This window comes from Petaurus breviceps, unplaced genomic scaffold, assembly GCF_028583685.1.
Source record: "Petaurus breviceps papuanus isolate PSGF00001 unplaced genomic scaffold, PetGlider_PUasm1.0 126, whole genome shotgun sequence".
NCBI classification, from domain to species: domain Eukaryota; kingdom Metazoa; phylum Chordata; class Mammalia; order Diprotodontia; family Petauridae; genus Petaurus; species Petaurus breviceps.
Window position 1 is genome coordinate 25,234,556 of NW_027185655.1, and position 26,530 is coordinate 25,261,085.

General features: G+C 40.2%; 1 protein-coding gene across 1 annotated transcript in view; it reads left to right on the top strand.

The window, feature by feature from the left end:
- UNC5C (unc-5 netrin receptor C) overlaps positions 1 to 26,530 on the top strand; it is a 423,173-nt gene that overhangs the window by 374,388 nt on the left and 22,255 nt on the right. The window contains exon 13 of the mRNA XM_069094396.1: positions 4,868 to 5,101. Within this exon, the coding sequence (XP_068950497.1) occupies positions 4,868 to 5,101 (234 nt within the window). The remainder of the gene's footprint in view (positions 1 to 4,867; positions 5,102 to 26,530) is intronic.

The window sequence follows — 26,530 nt, forward strand, 5'->3', positions numbered from 1 at the left end:
CAACTCTAATCTGTCCTTCACACAGCTGCTAAAGTGATTTTTCTAAAGCACACATCTGCATATGTCATTCCCCTCCTCCATAAAATTCAATTGTTCCCTCTTGCACTTCAGATCAAATATAAACTCTTCTGTTTGGCATTTAAAGCCTTTAAATACATGGCCCCAACCTAGCTTTCCAGCTTTGTTATACTTTAGTCTCCTTCCCTCGTTCTGCAATCCCATCAGTATACACAAAACAGACTGAGATGCCAGTCCTTCAAATATCTGAAGGCAACAATCCCACTCTACTCACACATTTTTCCTCTCTATCCTACCATCTGTACTTCTTCAAACCAATGGCCTGATGGAATGTGCTTGAGTCCCCTCACTAGAGGCTGCCTTCCCATGGAAACAGTGTCAGAATTCTTCCTAAAATGTGGTGTCTAGAAGCAGCCACAATATTCTAGAAATGAATATGATATTCCATATATGGAATTACGAAGACTGAGGACAGTAGGACTACAGGATCCCTTGCTCTGAGTGCTATACTTTTGGTCTTGAGACTAAGGTCATTTTAGTTTTCATGGCTGACATCAATCGATCAATCAACAAGGATTTATTAAGTGCCTATTATTACATAATAGGCACTGGGGATACAAAGGCAAGCAGTGGCTTGTCTTCAAAGAACATTCTGAAAGAAGAGGGAGCATGTATGTGTGCGTTTGTATATGTGTATATATATATATACACACATCTGTATGTGTATGCACACATAAATATATATATACATATATATATATACACATGCACACACATATATACATAAAATTAGTGACAAAATAAATCTGAGGTAATTTGTTTAGGAGAAGGACAAGGATCCTAGCAACTAAGAGGAAACAAGAGAAGTCATATGCAGAAGGTGGAGCTTGAGTTGGGTTTGGAAGGAAATAATGGATTCCATGCGGTGGAGGTGAGGAGGGATTGAATTCCAGGTCCAAAGGATAGCCAGTGGAAAGGCACAAAGATAGAGATGAGAGATGGAGTGTCCTGGTTAAGAAAAAACAAAAAAATGCATTGGACCAGATCAGGAGTGGAGAACCTGTGACCTCAAGGCCATGTGTGGGCTTCTAGCTCCTCTAGGGCAGCCCTTCAGTCAAAGACTGCGCTTGAGGACCTAGAGGGTCACATGTGACCTTCAGTCAAAGACTGCACTTGAGGACCTAGAGGGTCACATGTGACCTTCCGTCAAAGACTGCACTTGAGGACCTAGAGGGTCACATGTGACCTTAAGTCAAAGACTACACTTGAGGACCTTGAGGGCCAGGTTCCCCACCCCTGGACTAGAAGGCTTCTGAGGTCTTTTCTACCTCTGCTTTTGTAATCTTATGATTGGGTTTACCTGAGCCTCAGGTCAAGGCAGTACAGCTTCTGAATGCTCCCACATTCTAGGGTGGCTAAGAACAGAGGCCAAGGAATCCAGTATTCCCAGGTGAACTTCCTGCTTCTGTCCCTTCTTCCTGGGTTGACCAAGGGGAATAAGAGCAAAAGAGTTGGAATAAGAAGCTACAGAAAAAGAGGCTGAAGTCTTCACACTTTGCTTCCTGCCTAAGTGATCTCTAGACTTTATATAGGATAGACATTCCCTCTAGTAGTATCCTAAGGTATGACTCCTCTGCTTAAGTTCTTGAAATGCTTTTATTCCTTCCTAAGCATCCTCTTGGCTAGGAGACAGGAAGGATAGAAATGTCATGCTTTCTCATCTTTTTTCTTTCCCTTCAATCTTCAAATGCAGACATTATGTAAAGAGTGTGGTCTCCAGCTATTGTTACACTTATCCTGCTTCCTAATATTTCTGGCTTTGATTAAATATGTGCATCTATACATTTAATATTTATACTTAAATACATATTATAAATATAACCTATATATACATATAAAGCATATATGATTACAAGATAATTTAAGGAGTGACAGAATATTGTGTGTGGGAAGGTAAGAATAGAAGAATCAGGAAATACTTCATGGAGGAGATGGTAACTGATCTGAGTCTTGAAAGGAGATAGGTGTCTCAGTGGCAGAGATGAGGAAGGAATAAATTCCAGCAGTAAAATCGAGGTGCAAGTGTGTTGACACTTGAAATGTCATTTGTCCAGACCATAAGTCTACTTCATCACAATCTAGGGAAAGTCATTGCTAAATGTTCTGAAGATAGCAGGTGTGGAGTGCTCTGAGACATTAGTGACTAATTTGCATACAATAGGGCAGTTGCTCATTTTATTTATATGATTGGCTTCTAACAAGGGCTGGAGAGAGTATATTATCTGGTACCACTTGTTGCTGAGAAGAATAGAAAAGAAGATAAAAGACATTTCTCTGCAGTATACCAATTTTTGCTGAGAGGTAGAAAAGAAGAAAAATCTTGCTAAAGAAAAGTAGAGCATTTTTTAAAAATTCAGTATTAAGAGAAAGGTTGCTGCCTTTTTCTGTAAGAACAAAACATTATTTCAGCTGAGGGCATCACTTAAGCCTAAAGCCAGAAGTGATGGATACTACAGTTGCTGCTGAGGAGCAAGTCTAGATTAGCAATGGAACAATATAGAAGTGAATCATCTGAGCAGTTCAGCATATTGGTTTATGCAGTGAGATGCTTGGTCTGGGTAGGTGTTATTTTAATACAGGGTGTAGGCTATGCGTACGTGAAAGCTATGATTACCAAGGAATTTTTATTGACAGCTTCTGAAACAGAAGGATAACAAATTTTATGGCTTCAGAGTTGTGAGTTACTCTTGATAAATATATTCATTTTATCCATGGTTTACTACCCTGGAATTTCTAGCATGTGTTCCCATTCTCCCCATGGATACCATATGCATTAGTGGGAGAGTGGGTCCAGGTTTATAAATGGAATGTTAGATAAATTGTATATATCTGCTTTCCATTTTCAGTAAATGTTTTGGTTAATGCTACTTTGTATTGGTGGCCAATTTGTTAATGGAAAATATATCAGTAAGAACTGATAGACTACAGTGCTAGTAGAAGTGATTATCCCCACATAATATTTACCCCTTAAGACCCTGAAAGTATTGATTCTACAGCCACATTCCATCTGGGAGAGCCCCAACATGACTGGATAGAGGCATGTTGAAAGGAAATGAGTCATACAGAGAGAAAGAGGGAGTGTAGCTTGAATGAAAAAAGATGGTGGGAGATGGAAATAGGTATACGTTATAACCACACTGTGGGCTGGCTCAAACAAGCCAGAGGTGGAAAACAAGGAAAAGCTTGTAGTTCAGTTTGGCTGTGCTATAGAATAAATCTATAGAATAAAGATGAGCTATCAAATGTGTTCTAGAATAAAACTAAAGGGTCATATGACCGTTATGGGGATTGTGGGTGGAAACAACAACAACAAATAATTATTCTTTTAATTACCTTTGTCATATACCGAACTCTGTGATACCTACTAAGAAACTTCAAATCCTTTTAGGAAATGTGTGTGATATAAATTATAAATATCTAAATGAAGAAATAAATAAATAAACCAACGCCTCTCTCTTTTGGAACAGCTACCCAACAGATGGTTCTATTGCCATCAGCAGATAACCCTTGCCAAAAGCCACACAAATGTTCATGGCCCAACCAGCAGATAGACACCTCAGGTGGCTGTTTCTTCTGCGCCTCTCTCCAGTCATGGAACCTGAATCTGTTTACTAATAATAATAAAAAAAAAATAATGGATCCCAGTTCATAGCCCCAAAGCCTGATACAGATCATCTGCTATGCAGCTTAAGGCAACTAAGATTAAAACTAAATTTGCAGACAGCCTGGTTCTGCTCCCAGCTGCTTTTACAATACATCTCCCCCATTTATTTCCATTTTTCTCCAGGTAATTTGAAAGACCTTGCACCACGTGCAGAGTCTGAAGTGTCAGATGGGGAATTAATTGAGAGCCTTTATCCCTCTGAGCATATGGAAGGTGGTTTAAAAGCATGCAGTTTTGACATATACCATTTCCCCTACAGTCCTGTTGGCAGGATTATTTGGGAAGGGCAATATGGAGTTTTGGATGCTGTGTGTGTGTGTGTGTGTGTGTGTGTTTGTGCAGAAAGAGTTGGAGAAAAGGAAGTATTTGACAATATCTGCTATTTTTCAAAATTCCAGCTCTTGTAAAAATATACTCAACTCATAACAATGCCATATACTAATAGTATTCCTCACAAAGAAACAAGAAACTTTAAAAATGACTCAGGATCTGGAAAACTGGTTCAAAAATCAATCAGGATAGAAATAATTAACTTACTATTTTGTCAGGTTTTTTTGTTAATTTTATATACATGTGTATATTTGTGTAAACATATACACACATATATGAATGTATTATTGTATGCATGCATAATGTATACACACATGTATACAAACACACACACGCACCAGTTTATGTGTCATACCCTATATTGAGCTATTCTGATTGATTAGTGGGTAGGTTAATGAGTGAAAAAGTCCCCTAACCCTCTAACTGGCCTCAGGTCACACTTTGTACTTCATCCAGCCATCTAGAAGAAAACCTGTGCCTACCTAGCTCAGATACTTTGTAATCTGTCTAGTAAGGTGCCCCCAGCCCACACTAGAAATCAGTTTCCTGGACACTACTCACCTATATGTGTTTTCTACCCTAAATTCCTTGGGATCCAGGATGGTCTCATTTTATGTTTGTCTTTCCAGCACAAAGAGGTCAGGTCTAGGTATCCAAAGTATATTGCAACTTTTCTCTGATTCCCATAGCCAAAGGAAAACTAGAATATGAACTTACTAAGTGCTCTGGGTCATTCCTACACCATGAGTTCATAGTATTTTCTTCAGCTGTACCTGTTTTCTCATTCTCCCTCAGGATGTGGTAGTGGTTGGAGAGGAAAATTTCACCACCCCATGCTACATTCAGCTGGACCTAGAAGCTTGCCACATCCTCACAGAGACATTGAGCACATATGCCTTGGTTGGGCAGTCCACCACCAAAGCAGCAGCAAAGCGCCTAAAACTTGCCATCTTTGGCCCACTATGTTGCTCATCTTTGGAATACAGCATGCGAGTCTACTGTCTAGATGACACACAGGATGCACTTAAGGTAAGTTATCAAATCAAAGTCATTTCAGTTTGTTTTTTAATCTATTCCATTCTAATTTGACATTACTTAAGTAGGTTCTGTGATAGTGAGGATGCCAAGAAAACTATAGGAAACACAAAGATAAAATAGATGGGTATAAATTACTATATAGGAAAGTAATTTCTAAAAAACAAAAAGGAAGTCAGCATTCTTATTAGAATGTAAACTCCTTGGTGGCTAGGTGGTGTAGTGAATAGAGCACCAGCCCTGAAGTCAGGAGGACCTGAGTTCAAATCTGTTCTCAGACACTTCACACACACACACACACAAACTAGCCATGTGACGTTGGGCAAGTCACTTAACCCAAATTGCCCCTCAAAAAAAAAAAAGATTGTAAACTCTCTGCAAACAGGGACTGTTTTATTTGTGTGCCTTCGTAACCCCAGCACCCACCCAGCACAAGGCTTGGCATATTGTGAGCATTTCAGGAGTTCCGTAAGGAGACACTATGAGAAACCTGAAGGACAAGTAGGATCAGGGTGAGTCAGGGAAGTCTTCCTTTAAGCGTAAGTATGTAGATTGTACCACACAGTCAACAACTTTTTCTTGTTATTTATTCATTTGTAAGCTTTCTGTAACATTTAACCCTCTGGGCTCCCTCTTCCTGAATCCCCTGTCCTCTCCTGGTTTCCATGGAACCATTACCCCTTGCTTCATCTTCTACCTATCTGAATATTCTTTTCTAAATCAATGTTTACCTTCTGTGCCCTAAATGAAGATGTCATTTCAGTTCAATTCAATTCAATTCAATAAACAAAATGCTGTTTCCAACCCATTTCATTTTCCCTTGCACTTGGTGATAATATTTGCTCCCATGAACTCAGCTATCTCTTCTCTATGTAGATGACACCCAGAACTCCATTTCCAGCTCTAGTCTCTTCCCTGAGACCGTCCAGTCCCATATGTCTGGGCTGTTGGACAACTCAGTCACTTCCTACCAGCATCTCAAATTTGGTGTGTCCAGAAATTACATCATCATCTTTTTTCTGATCCTTCTCTCAGCTCCCCTATTTCTGTTCATGATAGTAATACCTGACATTTTTATAGCGCTAGGAAGTCTTCAGAATGTTTGACATGCATAACCTCACTTTCTCCTAATGACATCTCTGGGAGGTCAATGTTACAGATATTATACCAATTCTACATAAGAGGAAGCTGGTGGATTAATTGACTTGGCTAGTGTGGCCATTTGCTCTTCATGCCTTGGCACACTCTTTGTCTCTTCTTTCACCCACCACCTTTTGCCCCTCACATGTAATCAGGTGCTATGTCCTGTTGATTTTCTCTCCAAAATAACCTTGTCATTTTCTCATTCTCCTCCTTCTCTATTCACTCTAAAGAAGACTCTCATCACCTTTCATTTAGATTGTGATAACAGCATCTTAACTAGTCTTCTGGCTTCCTTTCTTTAAATGTCTCCTCTCTCTAGCACATCTTTCACATGGCTGCCAACATGATCATCCAAATGAAATGGTCTGACAATGTCACTCACTCTATTCAAACTCCTCCATGGCTCCCTATTACTTATAAGATAAAACATAAGTTCCTTAACCTAACCTCTAAGATCCTCTACAATCTGGCAACAGTCTGCCTTATTTCACAGTGCTCCCATTCATCCAATTATATTAGCTCTTCCCCAAATTCAATATGCTTCTGCATTTTCACAGACTATCCCCCATGCCTGGAATCAACTCCTTCCTTTCCTCTATTAAATGAAATTCTTATCTTCCTTCATGGTTCAGTATGAGTGTCATCTCCACTGTTGCCCCCAATGTGCATTGTTCTTTGTTCATTGAACAATTCATTTGAACATTGTTCAAAATGTTCATTGACTTTCGAGGAAGAAGGGACCATATGGGCCAAGTGGTTCAGCTGTGTCATAGAGAGGCTCATTCGTAGAGGAAAAAAACAGGTTCAGAGAGTTTATCTGTCTTTACCTAACATCTAATTGGTAGTAAATGGGGAAAAAACTGGATTCAAACACAGATCTTTGATTCCAACTCCAATGCTCTTTGTAGTACTTAGTGTTTCTTCTCCCTCCTGAAATTTTCCTGGAGAGTTCTTTGCTTGGAGATTTTCTTTAACCCATTCATTCATTCGTTCGTTCATTCATTCATTCAACAAACATATATTAGATACCTGCAATATGTCAAGTATTATGCTTGGTATATAAGACAAAAACAAAATATCTTTTTTCTTTAAGCCTATTTCTCTTGCAGGAGAGAGTGGTGTATACAAAATGTACAGAGATCAGGAAAATCAAAATGTGTCCAAAATTCTTGGGAGGAGGGGGGATTGTGTTGGGGACAATCAACTATGTGGATCTGGTTAGTCCTGGTAAGGAAGTGGAATAGGAGCTGAGCTTTGAAGTAGAGGTTTCTATCAAGTGAAGGTGGGGCAGGTATGCATTCCAATATATGCCACATGTAAAGGCACAGATGGAAAGGAGATGGGAAGTCCTGTGCACACCAACAGTAGGTAGGCTGATCTGGCTGATACATCAAGACTGATGCAGTCAGCATTGGAAAGTAGACTGGATCCTGATTATGAGGGTATTTAAATGCCAAAATGCAAATGTGTATTTTATACTAAAGATAATACGGAGCTTAAGCAAGGTAATGACATGACCACATTCCTACTTTAGGAATCCTAATTTAGTAGCCCTGTGGAGGAGGGATTGGCAAGGGGAGAGACTGAATGCAGGGAGACAAATTAGAAGATTATTACAATAATCTAGACAAGAAGTTGTCTAGCCTGATCCTGAACTAAGTTGGTTTTAGTGTAAGTAAAAAGGGATAGATATGGGAAGTATTTTGGAGATAAAATTGATCAGATATGGCAACAGATTGGGTATAGAGACATCTGACACAGTGAAGAGTGGTAGACTTGGAGTCAGGAAGACCTGAGTTCAAATTCTGCCTCAGACACTCCCTAGTGACCTTGGACAAGTCACTAAACTCTCTGTCCTTCAGTTTCTTCATCTGTAAGACAGTGATAATAATAATGACACCTATCTCCCTGGGTGGTTTTAAGAATCTAATGACTTAATAAATATAAAGCATTTGGTAAACTTTAAAGCACTATTTAAGTGCTAGCTATCGTCATTATAGAAAGTAACACGTGAGAGCAAAAAGCCTAGGATGTTGATTACCAAGACTGGGAATCTGGATAACCAGAAGGACAGTAGTGCATTTACCAAAAATAAAAAGATGGAAGGGAGGGCTTGGGGGTCAAAGAAGCTGGTGAGTTCTGTTTTAGATGTGCTTGCGTGTGATGTTCCTTTGAAAAATCCATTGAGAAACGTCAAACAAGTAAAATGGGACTGAACCTCAGGAGAGAGGCCGTATTGGATTGCTACATAATATGCCATTAGACTTGTTGTATTCCACATTTTTCAACTAAATTGTAGGCTCTTAGAAGGGACAGGCTGGAACTTTTTTTTTCATTTTTGTATCATCAACTAACATGTTGAATGTTGTTATTATTATTAATTAGCATTACTTTGGATCTATGATTTAATTTGTGTAAGAAATTCTCAGCTAACTTCATATTGGCATTTGCTCTGTAATATATGACCGTAGAGAGTTGCCTCAGAAACTCAAGATTCATTGATTTGGATAGGATCAAAAAGCCAGTTTGTGGCAAAGGGGGGACTTGAATACGGATCTTTTTTTTTTTTAACTTCACAATTGGTTCTCTACCCACAAAGCAATGCTGTATCTTCATCTTGTATATAACAGACTGCTAATAAATGTTCCTTGATATGAATTAAATTAAATTAAAATAAAAAGGGTATGTGGGAGGAGCACGTTCCTAACATGAGAACATGGAAGATAGTGTGAGTTCAGACATGAAGACAGCAGTACTGAGGTTGGTCCAGTTCGTCCAGGGCACACAAAGTATGAGCAGTCTGAGATAAGAATGAAAGATACGTTGGGGCCAGGTCATGGACCTCGGATGGCAGGGAATAAGAAGTTTGGGTTTGTTGCTTTGCCTATAGGAATGTGTATCTATAGCTAATCTGAATGCTGTCTAAAAATTAAATGTTTCAAAGAATAGCTACAATCAATAACCATATGAAAAAATCCTCCAAATCCCTAACAATAGCAATGTGAATTAAAATAACTGGGGTTTCCCTTTTCATCCATTAAACTGGCAAATCCAAAAAAGGAGGGGTTTTTTTCTCATAGGGGATCAGGCAGACTAAGCTACTGTTGGTGGAGCTGTGAACTGATTCAGCCATTCCAGAGAGCAATTTGGAAATAGAGACAAAAGTCACCAAATTGTTTTTTTTTTAAAGCAATTGGGGTTAAATAACTTGCTCAAGGTTACATGGCCAGGTGTTTCTGGGTGGGTGCTAAGTGTCTGAGCCCAGGATTCCATCTCCAGGTCTTCTCAACACTGGAGCCAGTGCTCTTACTTGCTGTGCTACCTGGCCGCCCGTAAAGTCACTAAATTGTTAATACCCTTTGACCTATCATTACCACTACTGAATATGTACTCCCCTCAAGATTGTAAATTATGGAAAGCAAGGTTCCATACAGACCAAAATATTCAGAGCAGCACCTTTTTTTTGGTGACTAACACTTAAAACAAGATGGATCTTCATCAGCTGGAGAGTGGTCAGAAAAAATAGTATTATTGTGCCATAAGATAAGAAGAATTTAGAGAAATGTGGGAAAAGGTAAATCTACAAAGCAGGACCAGTGAAAAAGTATCCACAATGGGGTTACTCTGATGTAAATGAAAACACCATCATAGGAACTTAAATGCACTTTGATTGATTGACTGACTAATATTCAGATTGTTTGAGATCTACTTGTGGTTACAGAAAACTGATGCTGGAATATACTTCCCTATGAGTAGAAAGGTGAGGGAATATGAGTTCAGATTATTGCATATGTCGTAAACAACATTATATTGTGTCAGTTTCCTTAATTTTATTGCTTTTATTCTAAGGGGGGAAGGGAAGAGGAAGTGATGGGATTATAACAAAAAAAATCAACACTATATGTATTTTAAATTAGACGTTCCACAAGAAGCATGAAACTCTCATGCACAGAGTTGTCTGAGAGCATGTATATATGTAGAGGAGCTATAGGCTTTATGCCAATTTCTCCCAGTGGGTTCTATTGATCTTCCTTGGATTTCACAAAATGTATAGAAGAAATTGACATGGTATTCTGATGGTAGTAAATTTTCTTCCACAATTTGTCTCAGATGTGTCCTTCCCTTAATTGATATGGACATAATTGTGCTCCTCTCTCTCTCTCTCTCTCTCTCCCCCTTCCTCCCTCCCTTTCCTCTTCTTTCCCTTTCCCTCTCTCCATTTCTCCTCCCTTTCTTCCCCTCTCCCCATATATTTATGTATGTATATATACACATATGTGCATATACACACATATGAGTGTCTGTTTTTCTCTTGTGTGCTTCTTATTTTAATTTTCTTTTTCATTTTCTTTATGAGAGATGTGGGGGAAAGGAGCAAAGTACCTGCAAACAAGCTGCTATTTTGCAGAATAAATGAAATTGGTCTGATTGTTCCTTCCAAAATATTAGGCTAATTGTTTCTCCAGCATATTGGTTACCGTATTTACCTATAGCATAACAAGAATCTTGGTATTTTTGCATTATTGCGGCCATAAGGTGCAAGGAAGTCTCATTTGTTATTCATGTATTTTTAATGCTAAGTGCCAGCTCCCCAGAGGCAGAGAATCTATAAATGTCTCTTTGTAAACCGTTGATCATGATAGAAACAGCTTGGGTTATTTTCACTGCTTCCTCTTATTTTTCTTTATTAAACCTGTTCATCTGCCTTTCTCAGTGCTAGCAATTTGCATTTTTCTTCCACAAATTAAAATAAAATAATCAAAATTAGGTTTAAAATATATACTGGAGAGGCATAGTGCCCTTTCATTGAACTATCTTGTGTGAACATTTAACATGTATAGGAAACATCTAAAATATGACCCATACTGCCTATCAATTTTGCAGTGAAGGTACTCTGCATTATTAAAAGATTCACTCTAAGGGTCCACAGCTCCTATAAAGATCCATCCTATTCTCCAGGCAGAGTTCAAAGGCGTAACTGATGGGCTGCACTGTCCATTTTTTTAAGAGTGTCATTTGTGCTAAGAATACAAAAGAAGCAACTGCTTCACTTCATTCAGAAACTATCCCTGCAACCTGTGGGCATGTATGCTTGGCGGCACATTGACCTTCTCTGGTGCCAACAAATTTCATTTTCTTCATCATCTCAAATGCTGCTCAGCAGAACATCTCCTAGAATGTTAGACTTGATTACATTTGTTTTTTGGAGGACTGGGAACACTTTCTGCATTTATCAGAAATTCAGAGAAGCATTGGACTAAGGAGACTAGTGGAAAACTCATTCTCTGAGGGTCAAATTTATAAATTTATTTGAAGGTGGTAAAAAAAAGATTATTATTTTTTTTAGAACTGAGGTTATTAAGGATCATCATTATCATTTTTTCACATGGCGATTATGTGTTCTGAAAGGTAACAAAAAATAATTAGAGGCTTGAGCATCAGTCAGACTTGAACTACAGTGACACCTTCCCTCATCTCCTCACTTCTCTCTTTAGGTCCAGAAAGCTTTTATAGCATTTTTCTTTAGTCACGTTAGCTGAAAGAGCAAAAAAAAAAAATGTCACCTGGAACTTCAAAGCTACCTTCAGCAATTTTGGGAGTATTGATGTTGAATTAGAATGCCCATTGTGCCTGCCAGAGCACAAGGCTGATGAGAGATAACTGCCTTCATTTAAACACCTTTCAGGAGAGTTTTGTTCTCTCTCTCTCTCTCTCTCTCTCTCTCTCTCTCCCCCTTCCTCCTTCTGCCTCCCTCTCTTTCTCTCTCTCTCTGTGCCTATGTGTGTTGGGGGAGTGTTTTAAGTTCCAGTGAGAACCCAGTTAACTTCAGGTGACATGGTAGACGTGCTGAGAATCATGAGAATAATTTGGAGGTGTTGTTTTAGTTAAATTAAAAGATCACAACCTACTGAAAAGATTAGGTTTAGTACTCTTGAACTCAAGCCTTTCCCTTTGCCCTCCACTAGTGATTACAGTAACATCATTTGTATGTTCATACTATCTTTATTTTCTGAGACTCAAGGCTCAGAAGAAATAAATGAATAAGTAAATACTTGAAGTATTTAATAAGTAAATACTTGGCATATTGGCAGTGCAATGTAACTCAGACAAGCACAGTTTTATTTGGAATTGAAGGGCATCTAGGGAGGAAGAAAATGAGTCTATATGGAAATGAGCCTTTTGCCTCACTCTCCAAAGAATATAATTGACAACAGCCTTCTTCTTCATTATGGGCAAGTTTATTTTAAACCCTAAGGTTCTAGGCCTCCATGGGACGATTTGTTGAAAGAAACTAGCAAGGTGTCCAATAGATTGTTCATTAAGTCTGTAAGAAATACACATATGATATAAAAACAAAAATACAAGGTGGTGAGCCAATCTGGTTGTATTTATTTACCGAGGGGAGGAGGGAAAGGGGTGGAAGATAAATTGTTTTACTTGGATTAATAGCAGTTCCATATGCCCAGATGCTGCTAGCATAATGGGCCTGTGTAGAACATGCAAATCACATGGTAAGAGGTGAGAGAAATGGAGTAATCAGAATGGAGAGATGAACTGGTGTTTGCATTTGAGTGCTGTTCATCTGCATGGAACCCATTGTGAAGCAGCCATGCACAAAATTTTAAAGGAAGGAAAAGGCCCTTGCTCAGCCCCACTCCACACCCCCTCTTCATTTGCAGTGCCATTTTACCTACCTATCCCTGGCTACTCAGCATTAATGCACTTTCCCAGCATGAAAAGAGTGTGTCTCCCTCGTTTCCAGGCCTCTCCCACTAAATACCTCTAAGCCGGACTATCCTCTGTCTCACCTCTTCCTCGTCCTTCCTGGTTAGTAAGAAGGAAGAGGTTTCTTCTCCCTTGGTAAGATATTTGCATGTTAACAGCAGTATTTTAGATGCCTTGTAGACAGTGACTACATGTGCTACATGTTGAGTGGGGTACTCTCTCTCTGCACCCTCTGCGAAGACTGCTTAGAATGAGAAGGGAGGGGGATTATCTCAAAACCAGAGACAGACTTTTGTAAGACTGGACAGACCTGAGTCCTGGGTTTCCTAAGAAATTACACAACCTAGGACCCTTTCTCCTTCCCTTGCTGTCAATCAGCCTTAAGCCCTTCAGGAATTTTAGGAATCTCTTAGAGCCCTTCTCTCTTCTTCCCTTTGGAGTTTGCCAAATAAAGATAGGTACATTTGGATTGACTATCCCCTATTTTCTTGTTCCTTATCATTGGAGGAGATTTTGATGGGAGAAGGGACAACAGTGGGAGTGGGCTTAACTTCATTAGGGTCTAAATTCTTATTCTGTCTTCTTTAACACATCTCATTCTGCTGGTTCCTACTGGTGGAAGGGATGCTCTCTTCTCCCGAGAATTGAATAAAACTTCCTGTTCTTTCCTCAAGACACCTCTGACTCCCCATACCCCACACAGTGGGATGTGGTGGAGAGAACACTGACTTTGGATTCAGATCTTTAACTTCTCTAGACCTTAGCTTCTTTAACTGTTAGAGAAAAAATAGGAAGTTGGAATAGATGACCACTGAAGTCTCTATTAGCTCCAAAGCTATGATTGTAAAATTCAAAGCAAAGTATCTAAAGGTTGAGACTTTCAAATAGCATAGCAGACTGGTAGGACAGATGTTTTGGGGGTAACTGGCAAATCCTACCAGTTCTATTTTCTCCCTAGGAGTCTGATCCCCTGTTCTGCCTTACATTTACGAATTCATTCATTGTGACTTCTAAGAGGTCTGGGACCTTGGATTGTTTATCTTTTTGTCTCTCCCATGCCCTGACAGAGTGTTCAGCACTTAATAACAATAACAACAGTCAGTCAATAAACATTGATTAAGTGCCTTCTAGTTACCAAACACTGGGGCTTAGAAATAAGAAAAGGAAAGATAGTCCCTGTTCTCAAGGAGTTTATAATCTAATGGGTGAAGACAACACAAAAGAAAGCTGAAAGGAAGGTGGGGGAAGAGATGCTGGGGAAGAAAGTACCTGATCAGAGCATAATGGAGGGAGTCCATGCCCAAGGAGTGCAACTGGTGGAATAGAAGAGGTGGATGGTGTGGAGGTGGGGGTGGCAGTCTTTAAATGGAAACTTTGGAAGGAGTCATCCAGCCTTCCAGTCAGAAGGACAGAAAGTAATGAGGTTACTGAAGAGGTATGAGTACTAAAGCTGAAACAATCTTACAGGATGATGAGTTTACTGGTGAAAAGACTTTGTAGGAGAGTACAGACTGTGGGAAACAAACACCACATTGGTGGTAGTAGTAGTAGTAGTAGTAGTAGTAGTAGTAGTAGTAGTAGTAGCAGCAGCAGCAGCAGCAGCAGCAGCAGCTATCTGGGGTTCAATATAGGGATCTAGAGAAAGATAAAAATTCTCTCCACAAAAAAGAGAGAAAAGATTAATAGATATTTATAGAGTACATCATCAGTTGGTCAAAAAGTCAGAGGTCCTTTTGAAATAATTAGGAAGCACTACACCAAACAACAGTCAAAACTTACAACACTTGAATTTAATCAAACCATCACCAAAACTGGTTTATCTCCTGATGAAGCTATGAAACACCTAAGATTAAGAATAGAATCAAAAGGCCCTCCACTGGTGACATCTACCTCAATTCAGTCATTGATATGTCAACAAAGAGAAGTTGAATAAATAACTGTCATACACATCACTGTATGAAAAAAGAGATGTGTTACAGCAATACAGGACCAGGTTATCATCACCAGAAATTACAGGTGGATTATTATTAAGGAGCCTAAACTTAATGATCAATGTAGATTATGCTAGGAAAATGTAGAAAATATTCATACATATCATGGCATACTACACAAATCTTGCATGATTCAAGAGATTAGAATTATATCATAATTACATCACTATCTTTCATGAACTGACAACCCATCTCCATACTACAAATACAGAAATAAAAATATTATAGAGAGCTCAAATAACAAATGTTAACATTGCCCACAACTACTCACATATCACATTGATTTAAAAAATCACTAAATCAAATACTCATAATATCCAAATAATAGGGAATGAAAAACTTAAAATTATAGAGATCAAGCCAAAGAAATTAAAGTCAAAATAAAAAAAAATAAAAATCAAATGTGAGACCAGAATAAGGAATATGTCTCCTATCACCCTGTCTACTACATCAAAGCCTACAATGGATAAGCTTATATCCCAATTTTTTTTCTGTTAACTATAAAATGCAGAGTCTTTTTCCAATCCACCTGTGAAAGCCTGCTAAAGGTGAACTATAAAAAAATAATAGCAAGAGAGTGACTTCTCCCAGACCATTTCTATGAGAATTCTTTTGAACAAGATGAGTAACTAATAGTAGCATTTATATTAATTTAATAATTATTAATGACTAATCATACTAATAGCAGCCGTAATTTATATAGTGCTTTTTTTTTTTTTAAAGCAATCGGGGTTAAGTAACTTGCTCAAGGTTACACAGTCAGTTATTTCTGGGTGTGGTGCTAAGTGTCTGAGCCCAGATTTGATCCAGATCATCCCAACACTGGAGCTGGTGCTCTTACTTGCTGAGCCACCTAGCCACCCCTAAGCAATTGGGGTTAAGTAACTTGTTCAAGGTTACACAGCCAGGTGTTTCTGGGTGTGGTGTTAAGTATCTGAGCCCGGATTTGATCCCCAGGTCATCCCAACACTTACTCGCTGAGCCACCTGGCCGCCCCTATATAGTGCTTTTAAATTAGACACTTAATAGATACATTGATTGATTCTCCTAATATCCCTGTAAGGGATGTAGTGTACATATTATAGCCCCAGTTTCACAGGTGAGGAAAATAAAGTGGAGCAAAATTTAGTAACTCTCTGATTGACACAGCCAGGATTCAAACCCATGTCTCCTTAGTGCAAATTCAGTACTATTTCCACTGTATAACACTTTCATTTATTGAATTGAATTGATCTGAATGCATGGATGACAGCAGAAAGTGGGGTGGGAGGGGGTGTGTAGCAGCAAGCACCCCAAGCATCCTCAGGGTCACTGCCAACACAGGTTCTTAGATCTGCTTTGTTAAAGGAAAGCAACTCAAAATAGGTTAACAAGCTTACTTTAATCAGTCAAATATGTATTGTTTACCTAGTTCAGGGGAAAAAGGTCAGCACCCTGAACTTCAAAGTATACAGACAGAATTATCAAGACAAAAACAGATCAAGTAGACAGATTTCCAAACTGTCCAACCATTACATCCATATCAAACAACATCTGGGTTTCAAAGCCGGGGGGCTCTGGACAACAGCTTTCCAGAGTTTCATCTGATCAAATCACAGAACACTTCTCAAAGTGAGCCCCAAAACAAAGCTACACTTCAGGGCTTACATAGCCTCCTCCTGGCTCAGAGAATGTAACAACCTTATTGACTCATTTGCCAATCAAAAAATATCTACTAAAAAACAAGCCTCCCACCCCAGGCCCCAGGTGCACTTTAGCCTAGGGGCAGGGAAGATCTTTGGGTGTTAGAGTGTGGAGGAAATAGTTAAGTCCAGGTTAAAATCTGGCCTTTCCCCAATCCCTCTATTGATTATCTCCAATTGATCCAGTCTATGTCTAGTTTGCACACAGTTGTTTCATGTTGTCTCCCCCCTTAGACTATGAGCTCCTTGAGGGCAGAAACTGTCATTCACCTTTTTCTATATCCCTAACACCTATCACAGTGCCCAGAACTTAACAAATGTTCATTGACTCACTTAATAGACAAAGTAGAGATTTTAAAATGAAGACCCTGAAGGGTTAAAAAGAATGCCAGTGACCTCAAAGAAGGGGGAAAAAAAGAGAAAAAGTGAAATTCCAAACGAAAAAGTACAAAGTCTTCCTTTTCCTCAGGAGTGAGGGAGCAGACATGTGGCATGGCCATTTCCCTAAGCATCATCTTTTGGCATTTCCTTTAGAAAGTGACACAGACTTTCCTGTCCATGTGAATAGGAAAATAGATGGATCTGAGTTATATTATGTGGCGGTGGTGGCAGCAGCAGCAGTGGGAGTGGCAGGCTGAGCCCTAGAAACGAAGTGACTTGAGTGGAAAATATTTGCAAATGGTCACAAGAGTCAAGCCTTGGACTTATTAGAAATGAAGTGGGACAGACTCACACAGGAGGGGAGAGGGAGCCTCAGCATGCATAATGAAAGAGGTTTTCCTGGCCAAGGCGTGAGCCAGAAGTCAGGAAACAGGCAGGTGGACTGAAAGCAGACTGCCGGTGGGGAGGCACCGAGTGCCAGCAGGCCTGGAGGCCAGGGAGACAGACAGCACATGGAGAACAGAGGCTAGTGGTGGCGGCGGTGGCGGCAGCAGGATCTAAAGAACTGACAGAGAAAAGGAGCAAGCAGATGCTTTTTTCTTTGGCCTTTGCTTGTGGGAAGTACATATAGTCATAGCTGTGACAGTCTCCATACCAAAGACTCAGGCTTCTCGTTCCATACTATAATCCCAAAGAACATAGCATGCCATGCAGGATTCAAGAATGCACAGAAATAGGGCATAGTCTGTGACCTCTGAAAGGGGCTGCGATCAAATCAAATAGAAATACTGCCCTGCACAAACAGAAGGTCTTCTGAGGTTATACAAAGGACTCATACTGTGTCTTTGCAGCATGACTTAATGGAAGGAGTACCATATCTGGCCCTGAGAGATCTGGGTTAAAACCACACTTAGATGTGACCCAAAGCACTTCAGCTTTCTATCCCCCGGTTTCCTCATCTATAAGACAGGGGTTTTAATACTATTTGTGCAACGCACTTTATAAGTCATAATGGGAAGGTGCTTTGTAAACCTTAAATCCCTATAAAAACACAATCCTTTTTTTTGGTTAGTTTCTTTTGTTAGTCAATGTTGACCTTGGGTTGATAGGTAAGTGGGTCACTCTTAGCACCCTCTACCCCATTTTGTCCAAGTCCAATAAGTCTCAGAGAAATGAGAGAGTAATCTTTCATTTGTCTTTGTTTCATGGTTTGTTATGATCAAAAAGTTCAACACCTATTGACCAATTTACTGATAATAAGCCTTTCCATATATGCAAGTCTACTTGAGGAGCTTAATGTAAGCCCTGGAAGGTAAGCAACCCATCTCCACTGGTTGGTCTCCATATTCAAGTAAATGATATAGCATGTTGACCAGAAAGAGTGTTAAATCACGTTTGTTCCATGTCTAGAAAAAGGGGAGGGGTGTTTGGAACCAAAAGATGTGGAAAGTTGGCCGGTATCCCATTTGCTTAGCAATGATTCTTTTGTCTTTCTGATCCTACTAGTGACTGTCCTGTCACAAGTGCCAATGCCTGGGCTGTTCCTCATCTGAGACTGCCTGAAGCTCTCTGGGCATGGGGGCAACTTGAGGTTGGCCGATTTAGGAGAGGCTAAGAAGAATAGGGAGAGTGGAATCCTTAGCACTGACTTGAACCTCCTTTCAGCTTATCTGTGCTAACAGACAACAAAAGGGGACTTCAGTTGGTTTTTAGATAGAAGACAATTTGCAAACAGAATCATTACACTTAAAGAACTAAGGGTTTTAATGCCTCCAAGAAGGAAAGCAGCAGCATCTAGGTGGAAATACTGATGTCAAGCCGAGAGAATAAAAGGGGGTATTCAGGACAGAGAGACAGGGGCTTAGTTTATGGAGGATAAAATTTGATCCTGGGAACCTTTAGTCCTCACAAGCTCTGAACACTGGTGCCATATGCCCATTAGCATCACTGGGACAGGCGATATATTTATTTGCAAATATTTATCCAAAGTATCTGACACACTTCTCTATTTATTCCAGGTGCTCAGTTACACCTTTTTAAGTGATTGATTTAGGAAAAATTGCCTACCTTATTAGCTAGAAATGAGTAGACATAAATCCCAAGTTTAGAAAAATATTGATAATTGAGTTGTTATACTGCTCCTGATAATGATAATTTATCATTAAAAATATAACATATAATAATATATATTATATAATAATATTAAATATAATATAACATAATATAATGTAATAAATAATAGCAGCATTTATACAGTACTTTGAGGTTTACAAAGTGCTTTACAAATATCACTTAGTATTTGATTTTCACAACAGCCCTGAAAAGTAGCCACTATTAATATACCCATTTTACAGATGAGAAAACAGAAGCAGGCAAAGGGTAAGTGACTTGCCCAGGGTCACACAGCCACAAAGTACCTGAAGCTGGATTTAAAGTCAGATCTTTCTGACTCTAGATCCAGTTCTCTATCCCCTTTACCACCTTTCTTCTTCCTAAAACCCTAACCCCTTTATATCCAGCCAATTGCCAAGTAGTATCTATTTTAGCTCCATAACATCCCATATTTCTCTCCTTACTACTACTATAAACGGTTAGTTTATACCATTATGTAGACAATGACCTCCTAATTCATCTTTCTACTTCTGGTTTCCTTCTCCAAATCTACTCTCCACGAAGCTGCCAAAACAATATTCTCAAAGCTCACGTCATTTTCTTGCTCAAGAGGTTTCAATGGCTCTCTATTATATATAAGATCAAATACAAATTCCTCAGCAAGGTACCCAAAGCCAACCCCCATCTAGCTTATCCCAAATTTTCTAGCCATATCTCATACATCACACACTTCTGTTTTAGCAATCTGATATGCTGTCACCTGCACGGGCTGGCCCTGATGATTATGGCCCTTCATTCTCATCTCTGCCTCTTATAGTCCTTGAAGGTTTAACTATGGGGTCATCTCTTGTGTGACGCCTTCTCTGAGGCCGGCAGTTGCTAGTGTCCTCTACAGTCAGATGATCTTTAACTCCACCTAAGCATGTGCTTCTTATGTATTTAGGGAAGGCATTTCACCTTTGTAGGTGTCAGCTTCCTTGCTGTGAAATGAGGGTGTTCGACTCAATAGCCTCCAATCCAGCTTTAGAACTATGATCCTCCATTGAGGAGGGTCTCAGCAAATTTATTTTGTGTATATGGTGAATTTCTCCCACTCCAAGCAGAAGGTAAGATCCCCAAGAACAAGGACTTATTTTTTGTTCATTTGTTTGGTTTTGGGCTTTGCCTACCTAGGACCTTGCACAATGATTGCCTAGCACGTGGTAGACATTCAATATATATTATTTGTCTCTCCTTTTATCTCTTTCCACCAAGGCTTAATCACATAGAAAATATTTATCCTCAAATATCCTAAGAGGCAGTTATGCTTACAAATTATAACATATCCCTTGATATGATCCCCCTTGAAAAGTGTCCTAAACAACATAGGTTGTGATTTCCACTATCTCTCAGAAGAGCTGGTTACTGTAAAAGCAGCTTTTTTCCAGCAGCTGAATTCCTTCTTTCTATCTGTAAGGTTGAGCAGTCTGCTATTTCTCCCCAAGTCAATATACACTCATTCAGCATTAGCTTTGGTGCTCACTCAGGAGGCATCCATCACCTGCTGTGAATGAAACACATCTCACAGGCTTGTACTGATTTCTGTCCAACATAGAGGTCCTGGCGGCAAATCGTCTGGTCTTTGCACCATTCACTATTGGTTTTTTCTGATCTTGCATATCTTTGTTGTCAAGGGAGAGAGAGGTTAGAGACCTCATTGTATTTTCCAAGATAACAAGCTCTAGAGAGAAAAATATGTCCATGGGCAGAGTTGGAGAGGTGGGGACAATACTATAGAAACGAGAAATAAACCCCCTGCCTCCTGCAAGAGAGGAAGGTTCAATCTTGAAATCAGACAAGCTATTTGAAATGCCCAGCAGAAAGCCAAGCTGATCCAAAGGGGAGAGAAATTTTAGACGTAGTAAGGATAACCTCATTAAAAAGAAAGCTATGTTTCTTTCTGAAAGTATGATTTGGTTACATTCCACTTTCCATGTCAATACTGTTTTCTATGTCTTTATGCATTTGTCATATGAACTATTTTAACATAAAATAAAAAAGACAAAAATGATTTCAAGGAAATTACTATTTCTCCCTCTTCTCTTCTTCCATGGGATTATATATTTAGAGCCAGAAGGGACCTTAAAAGTCTGATGGTTAAACCTTTTCATGTTATCAAGGAGGAGAATGAAGCCCCAAATAGTTGTGACTTCCTAAGGTCACACAGGTTATTATGTGACAAACATCCAAACCCAGGTCTTCTGATGTGATATAATGAGCTCTGTTGTCTAGTTGTGCTTCTTTTATTCCTGCTAAAACTAATTATTTAATTGAAGAGGGAAGATTAGTGTTGGGTTCCCGGTCCCAACTCCGGCCACGTCTTACCTTATACCCAGTCTTCAGACGTCTCCGGCTTCTTGTCTCCAAGAGGAACTTACCCCCACAGAACACCCAGGACACCGAAAGTGTGATGCGAAGCTGTTTATTCCGTTATAGCTTAACAGCACCACAAGCAAGCACAGGAACAGGCACAGGAACTAGCTCACTTCCAGGTGGAACTGGAACTAACTGAACTCCCCCACTTCCAGGCGGAACTGGAACTAAGCAGGAACTAACTCACTTCCTCTATCTCCCCAATTTATAAGCCTTGCGGGGCCAATCATGTTCTTTCCCGAGTACATTGTATGAGACCAAGGAGCAACGTCCTTCCCGGAAGTCCTCTACGCACTGCCACGCAGAGTATCACTCTCGGGTCACTGCGCCCGAAACTCCCTTATCCCTGGTTGGTTAACCCCCAGGCAAAGCTGCCCCAACAGCGTCCCTCAGAAAGCCATGTGCACCCCCTCCAGCTGCTCCCTTGTCATCTGTCATGTGGGAGCCAATCGTGCACTCTCCCAAGTGCAGGGCAAAGTAGTATGTGTTAAGAGGAGTCCGTGTTTATGGGGCACGCTCAGTACCATGTCGGCCTTTCCCAACCCAGCAGTCGGCCCCCATGGCCCTGCGCTCAATGCCATGTCGGCCTTTACACCCGGCAGAGTCAGCCTCCATATCTCCAAGCCCCTGCCTCTCAGAGGTCACGTGCACTCCCTCTGACATCTTGTGACTGCCGCAGCGTCTCTCACACACGCGCACGCGCGGCTCTAACAGACTAGGCTTCTGATCTCCAGTCCCACAATCCTATTTGCTGGATATCCACCTGAGTGTACCACAGATAACTCAGACTCAACATGTCCACATGTTCAAATCAGAAAGCGTCACCTTTCTTCTTAAATTCACCCCCACTCCAACAACTTTCCTATTTCTGCTAAGAGCACCTTCAGTCACCTGGATTTGCAATCTTGGGATCACCCTTGATTCTTCATGCTCTCCCCATGACTCCCCCCAATCCAATCACTTTTCCAAGTCTTCTCAGTTCTATCTTCATAACATCTCACACACCCATCCCTTCTCTTCATCCACACTACAATCATCCTGTTCATTGCCCACCTGGGATCCTGAAGAAAGCCCTCAATTGATTTCCTGGGGGTCAGTTTCTCCCCCTCAAAACCTTCCATATAATGGCCAAATAGACTTTCCTAAACATAGGTCAGACCCTGTCACTTCTCTGCTCAGGAAGCTCCAGTGTCTACTCATTTCCTGTACAATGATACAAACTATTGGCTTAACACTCATAAGCATTCATAAGCTTGCTCCAATGTGTCTTTCTAGGTTGATTCTATATTATTCCCTGTTATGTAAGCCACATTTCATTTAAGCCGACCAACTGGCTGTTCTTATACATAAGGCTCCATATCCTACAGTTATACTTTTGCCAAAGCTCTTCTCCATGTCTGGGATGCTTTCCCTCTTCATCCCTTGGGACAGCTCCTTTCCCAGCTCATCTCAAGGGCCAGCTCCTTCAACAGGCCTTAGCTCATTCCTCCAGTGCTTTGTTCCCCCTCCAAAATAGTCATATCTACTTGTACACATCCTTTCTCTGCTCATCTGTGAACACATTATAACCTCTTCCCCTCCCATAGTACATACTCTCCAGAACAGCCAAGATTGTCTATGCCTAACTCCCGGCCTGGTGCTTCATACACAACAAATACTTAACAAAAACTTGTTGATTTATTGATTTAAAACTCATGCAAAAGAGCTTGGCAATGTAATGGCATGTGATACAGCCTCAAAACCAGGGAGACCCATGTTCTAGTTCTATCTCTGATACATACTGGCTGGGTGACTCTACGCAAGTCATTTAACCTCTCAATGCTCTTGGGAATTAATCCATCAATAAAGATGTTTTGTGTACTTACCACATGCCAGGCATTGGGCCAGGTGCTAGGGATACAGAAAGAGACAAATGACAATCCCTGCCCAAGGAGCTTATAATCTAATAGGGGAGAGAATATGCGAACAAATGTATACAGTGCAAGGTATGTATAGGATAAATAAGAAATAATTAATGGAAGGAAAGCACTAAAATTAAGAAGGGTTGGGGAGAAGGGATTTTAGCTGGGACTCAAAGGAAGCCATGGAGGTCAGCAGGCAGATCAGAGGAGGGAGAGCATTCCAGACATGTGAGATAGCCAAAGAAAAGTCCAGAGCCGAGAGATGGCCTTTCTTGTTCATAGAAGAGCCAGGTGGCCAGTGTCACTGGAACAAAGAGTACATGTTGGGAAATGAGATGTAAGAGGACTAGTCGGGGGGGAGGGTTGGGTTATGAAGGCATTTAAACGCCAAACAGAGCATGTTGTATTTGATCCTGGAGGCTATAAGGAGCCACATGAGTTTATTGATTAGGGGAGTGACATGATCAAACCTGTGTGTTAGGAAAATCACTTTAGTGGCTAAAATAGACTGGAGTAGGGGTAAAAAAAAAAACTCTTGAAGTAGGCAGATCTGCCACGAGGCTATTGCAACAATCCAGGCATGAGGTGATGAGGTCCTATATTGGATTGTGTGTAGTATCAGAGAAGAGAAGGGAGCGTATTTGAGAGATATTGCAATGGTGAAATCAGCCCTTGGCAACATCTTGGATATAGGATGCAAGAGATAGAAAGGAAACCAGTATGACTCCTAGGTTGCAAGACTGAGGGGCTGGGAAGATGATGTTGTCCCCTAGAGTCATCTGTGGAAACTAGGGGTGGGGCATTAGGGGGAAAGATCATGAGCTCCATTTTGGACATCCTGAGTCTAAGATGTCTACTAGACGTCCCATTTGAGATGTCTGAAAGGCACTTAGAGGTGCAAGATAGGAGGCATCAGCAGAGAGATTAGGGTAGGACAGGTAGATTTGAGAATCATCAGCATAGAGATAGTCGTAAATCCATGGGCACTGATAAGTTCATCAAGTAAAGTAGTTTAGAGAGAGAAGAGAAGAGCTCCCAGACAGAAGGGTTATAGAAAAGTGCTGATCTGAACCGATAGAGGGAGTTTCCTCCACTAAGGAATTCACAGGCTCAGTCACTATCCTTATCCCTGTCTTTATCTCAGGTTTGGATTCATTAAGTTCTACGTTGTATAAAGCTGGAGAGTGTCCAGAGGAGGACAACTCATATGGGGAAGAGCCTTGAGGCCCTGACATAGGAGGATTGGTTAAAGGGAATGGACATGATTAGCATGGAGAAAAGAAGACTCAGGGAATAGTTGTCTCAGAGCTTGGCATATGAAGGACGGACTAAGCTTGTTCTATTTGGAGCCTGTAGGCAGAACCAGATACAATCCACGGAAGTTCTAAAGAGGTAAATTCAGCCTCAATGTCAGGGAAAAACAAAACAAAACTTAGTAACCCGTGTTGTTGTTCAGTCATGTCTGACTCTTTGTGGCCCCTTTTGGGGTTTTCTTGGCAAAGATACAGGAGTGGTTTGACATTTCTTCCTCCAACTCATTCAACAGATGAGGAAACTGAGTCAAACAAGGTGAAGTGACTTGCCCAGGGTCATCCAGCTAGTAAGTGTCTGAGGCCATATTTGAACTCAGGACTCCAGGCCCAGCACTTTATCCACTGGTGCCACCCAGGTGCCATTGGTACCTTTAGAGCTATCCAAGAATGGAATGAATTGCTTAACAAAGTGATAGGTTTCCCCTCCTTAGTGGTGATCAAGCAGAGGGTGAATGACCATTTTTCAAGGACAGGGATCACTTTCATGTATGGATTAAATCAGGTGGTAACTGACGTCTCTTTCAGTTTTCAAGTCTGTGATTCTGAAATTCGAGGCTGCTTAGGTTTTTAGGGTGACCTTTCATATCAAGAAAATTTAGGATGAGTCCAACATATCTTTACAAACTACATAGCCCTTAGTGATCTTTGCTGTTTATAAAATATGCAGATTTGCTATATCGTTGGATCCAATTACCTCATAGAATACAACACATCTTCTTTTAGACATCCTCTGGAGATAATTTGGACATAATGAAGATCTATAGTAATCAGATAATTACTATCGATTACTCTTTAGACATCTTGATGGGGTAATTAGACCATACTGGAAAGAAGCTAGAACTGATTGATTGGCACAGCCATAATCTAAAAGATTTCTAATTATGTTTCTTTTCTTCTAATGGCTTATAAACAAACATCGTTTTAGCTTTCGAATTTGTCAGGTGCCAGGTTCATTGGGAACATCAGCTTTCTCTTTTATGCTAACTAGACAATGCACATGATCAACATATGCTTGTTATACATCACTGCTGAAGCAAAAGCAACTTCAATTATTTCTGGCTTTTCTTTGCCTCCCTCCTCTGTCAGGATGAAATGTGTGGCTCAGGGTTCTCTGGGTGAGTGAGAACTGCATCGGTATTTGTTATTGCGGGATGTTCTTACTCATCTGGTTTGCAGAGGATACGTAGAGTATGTTAAGCTAAGGCATGAACAGCATAAGTTATGCAATATGTTTCAGTAAAGAGGGTTTTTCATGCCTGTGTGTCTAGGGGAGGACCAGTGTGAGAGCTTCATAGGGAACCACAGGTAATAGCATCACTAAGCAGCGGCCAATAATTAAAGGCAAATATTTTCTGCACCTCTGAGCAATAGGGAATTTACATTCCCTGTGAAATAGGGGATTTCCATCTCTCATTTACCATTAGACATGAATGAAAAGAGCTCTTCTTTTTCATCCCTTTATTTCCTACCCAGTATTGGATTTTTATTTTCTTAGTAATAGATTTTAGTCAGAAGACCGGTTGAACCAAATGATTGTTTCTTGCTTTTCATCATTTAAGAGGCAGCTTGAAATGAAGCCCTGGTATGCCTAATCAATTAAACTTGCTAGCCGAGTCTTTACTGAACTAAGCCCTTATGGATTAGAGTTCATTAAACAAATATTAAGGCTGATATACTTCTGAATTGGAGCATTGCTTACATTCTAGCCTTGTTTAGATGCCACAATTGGTATGTCATGTTGAGCTGGTTGCACCTTGCAGAA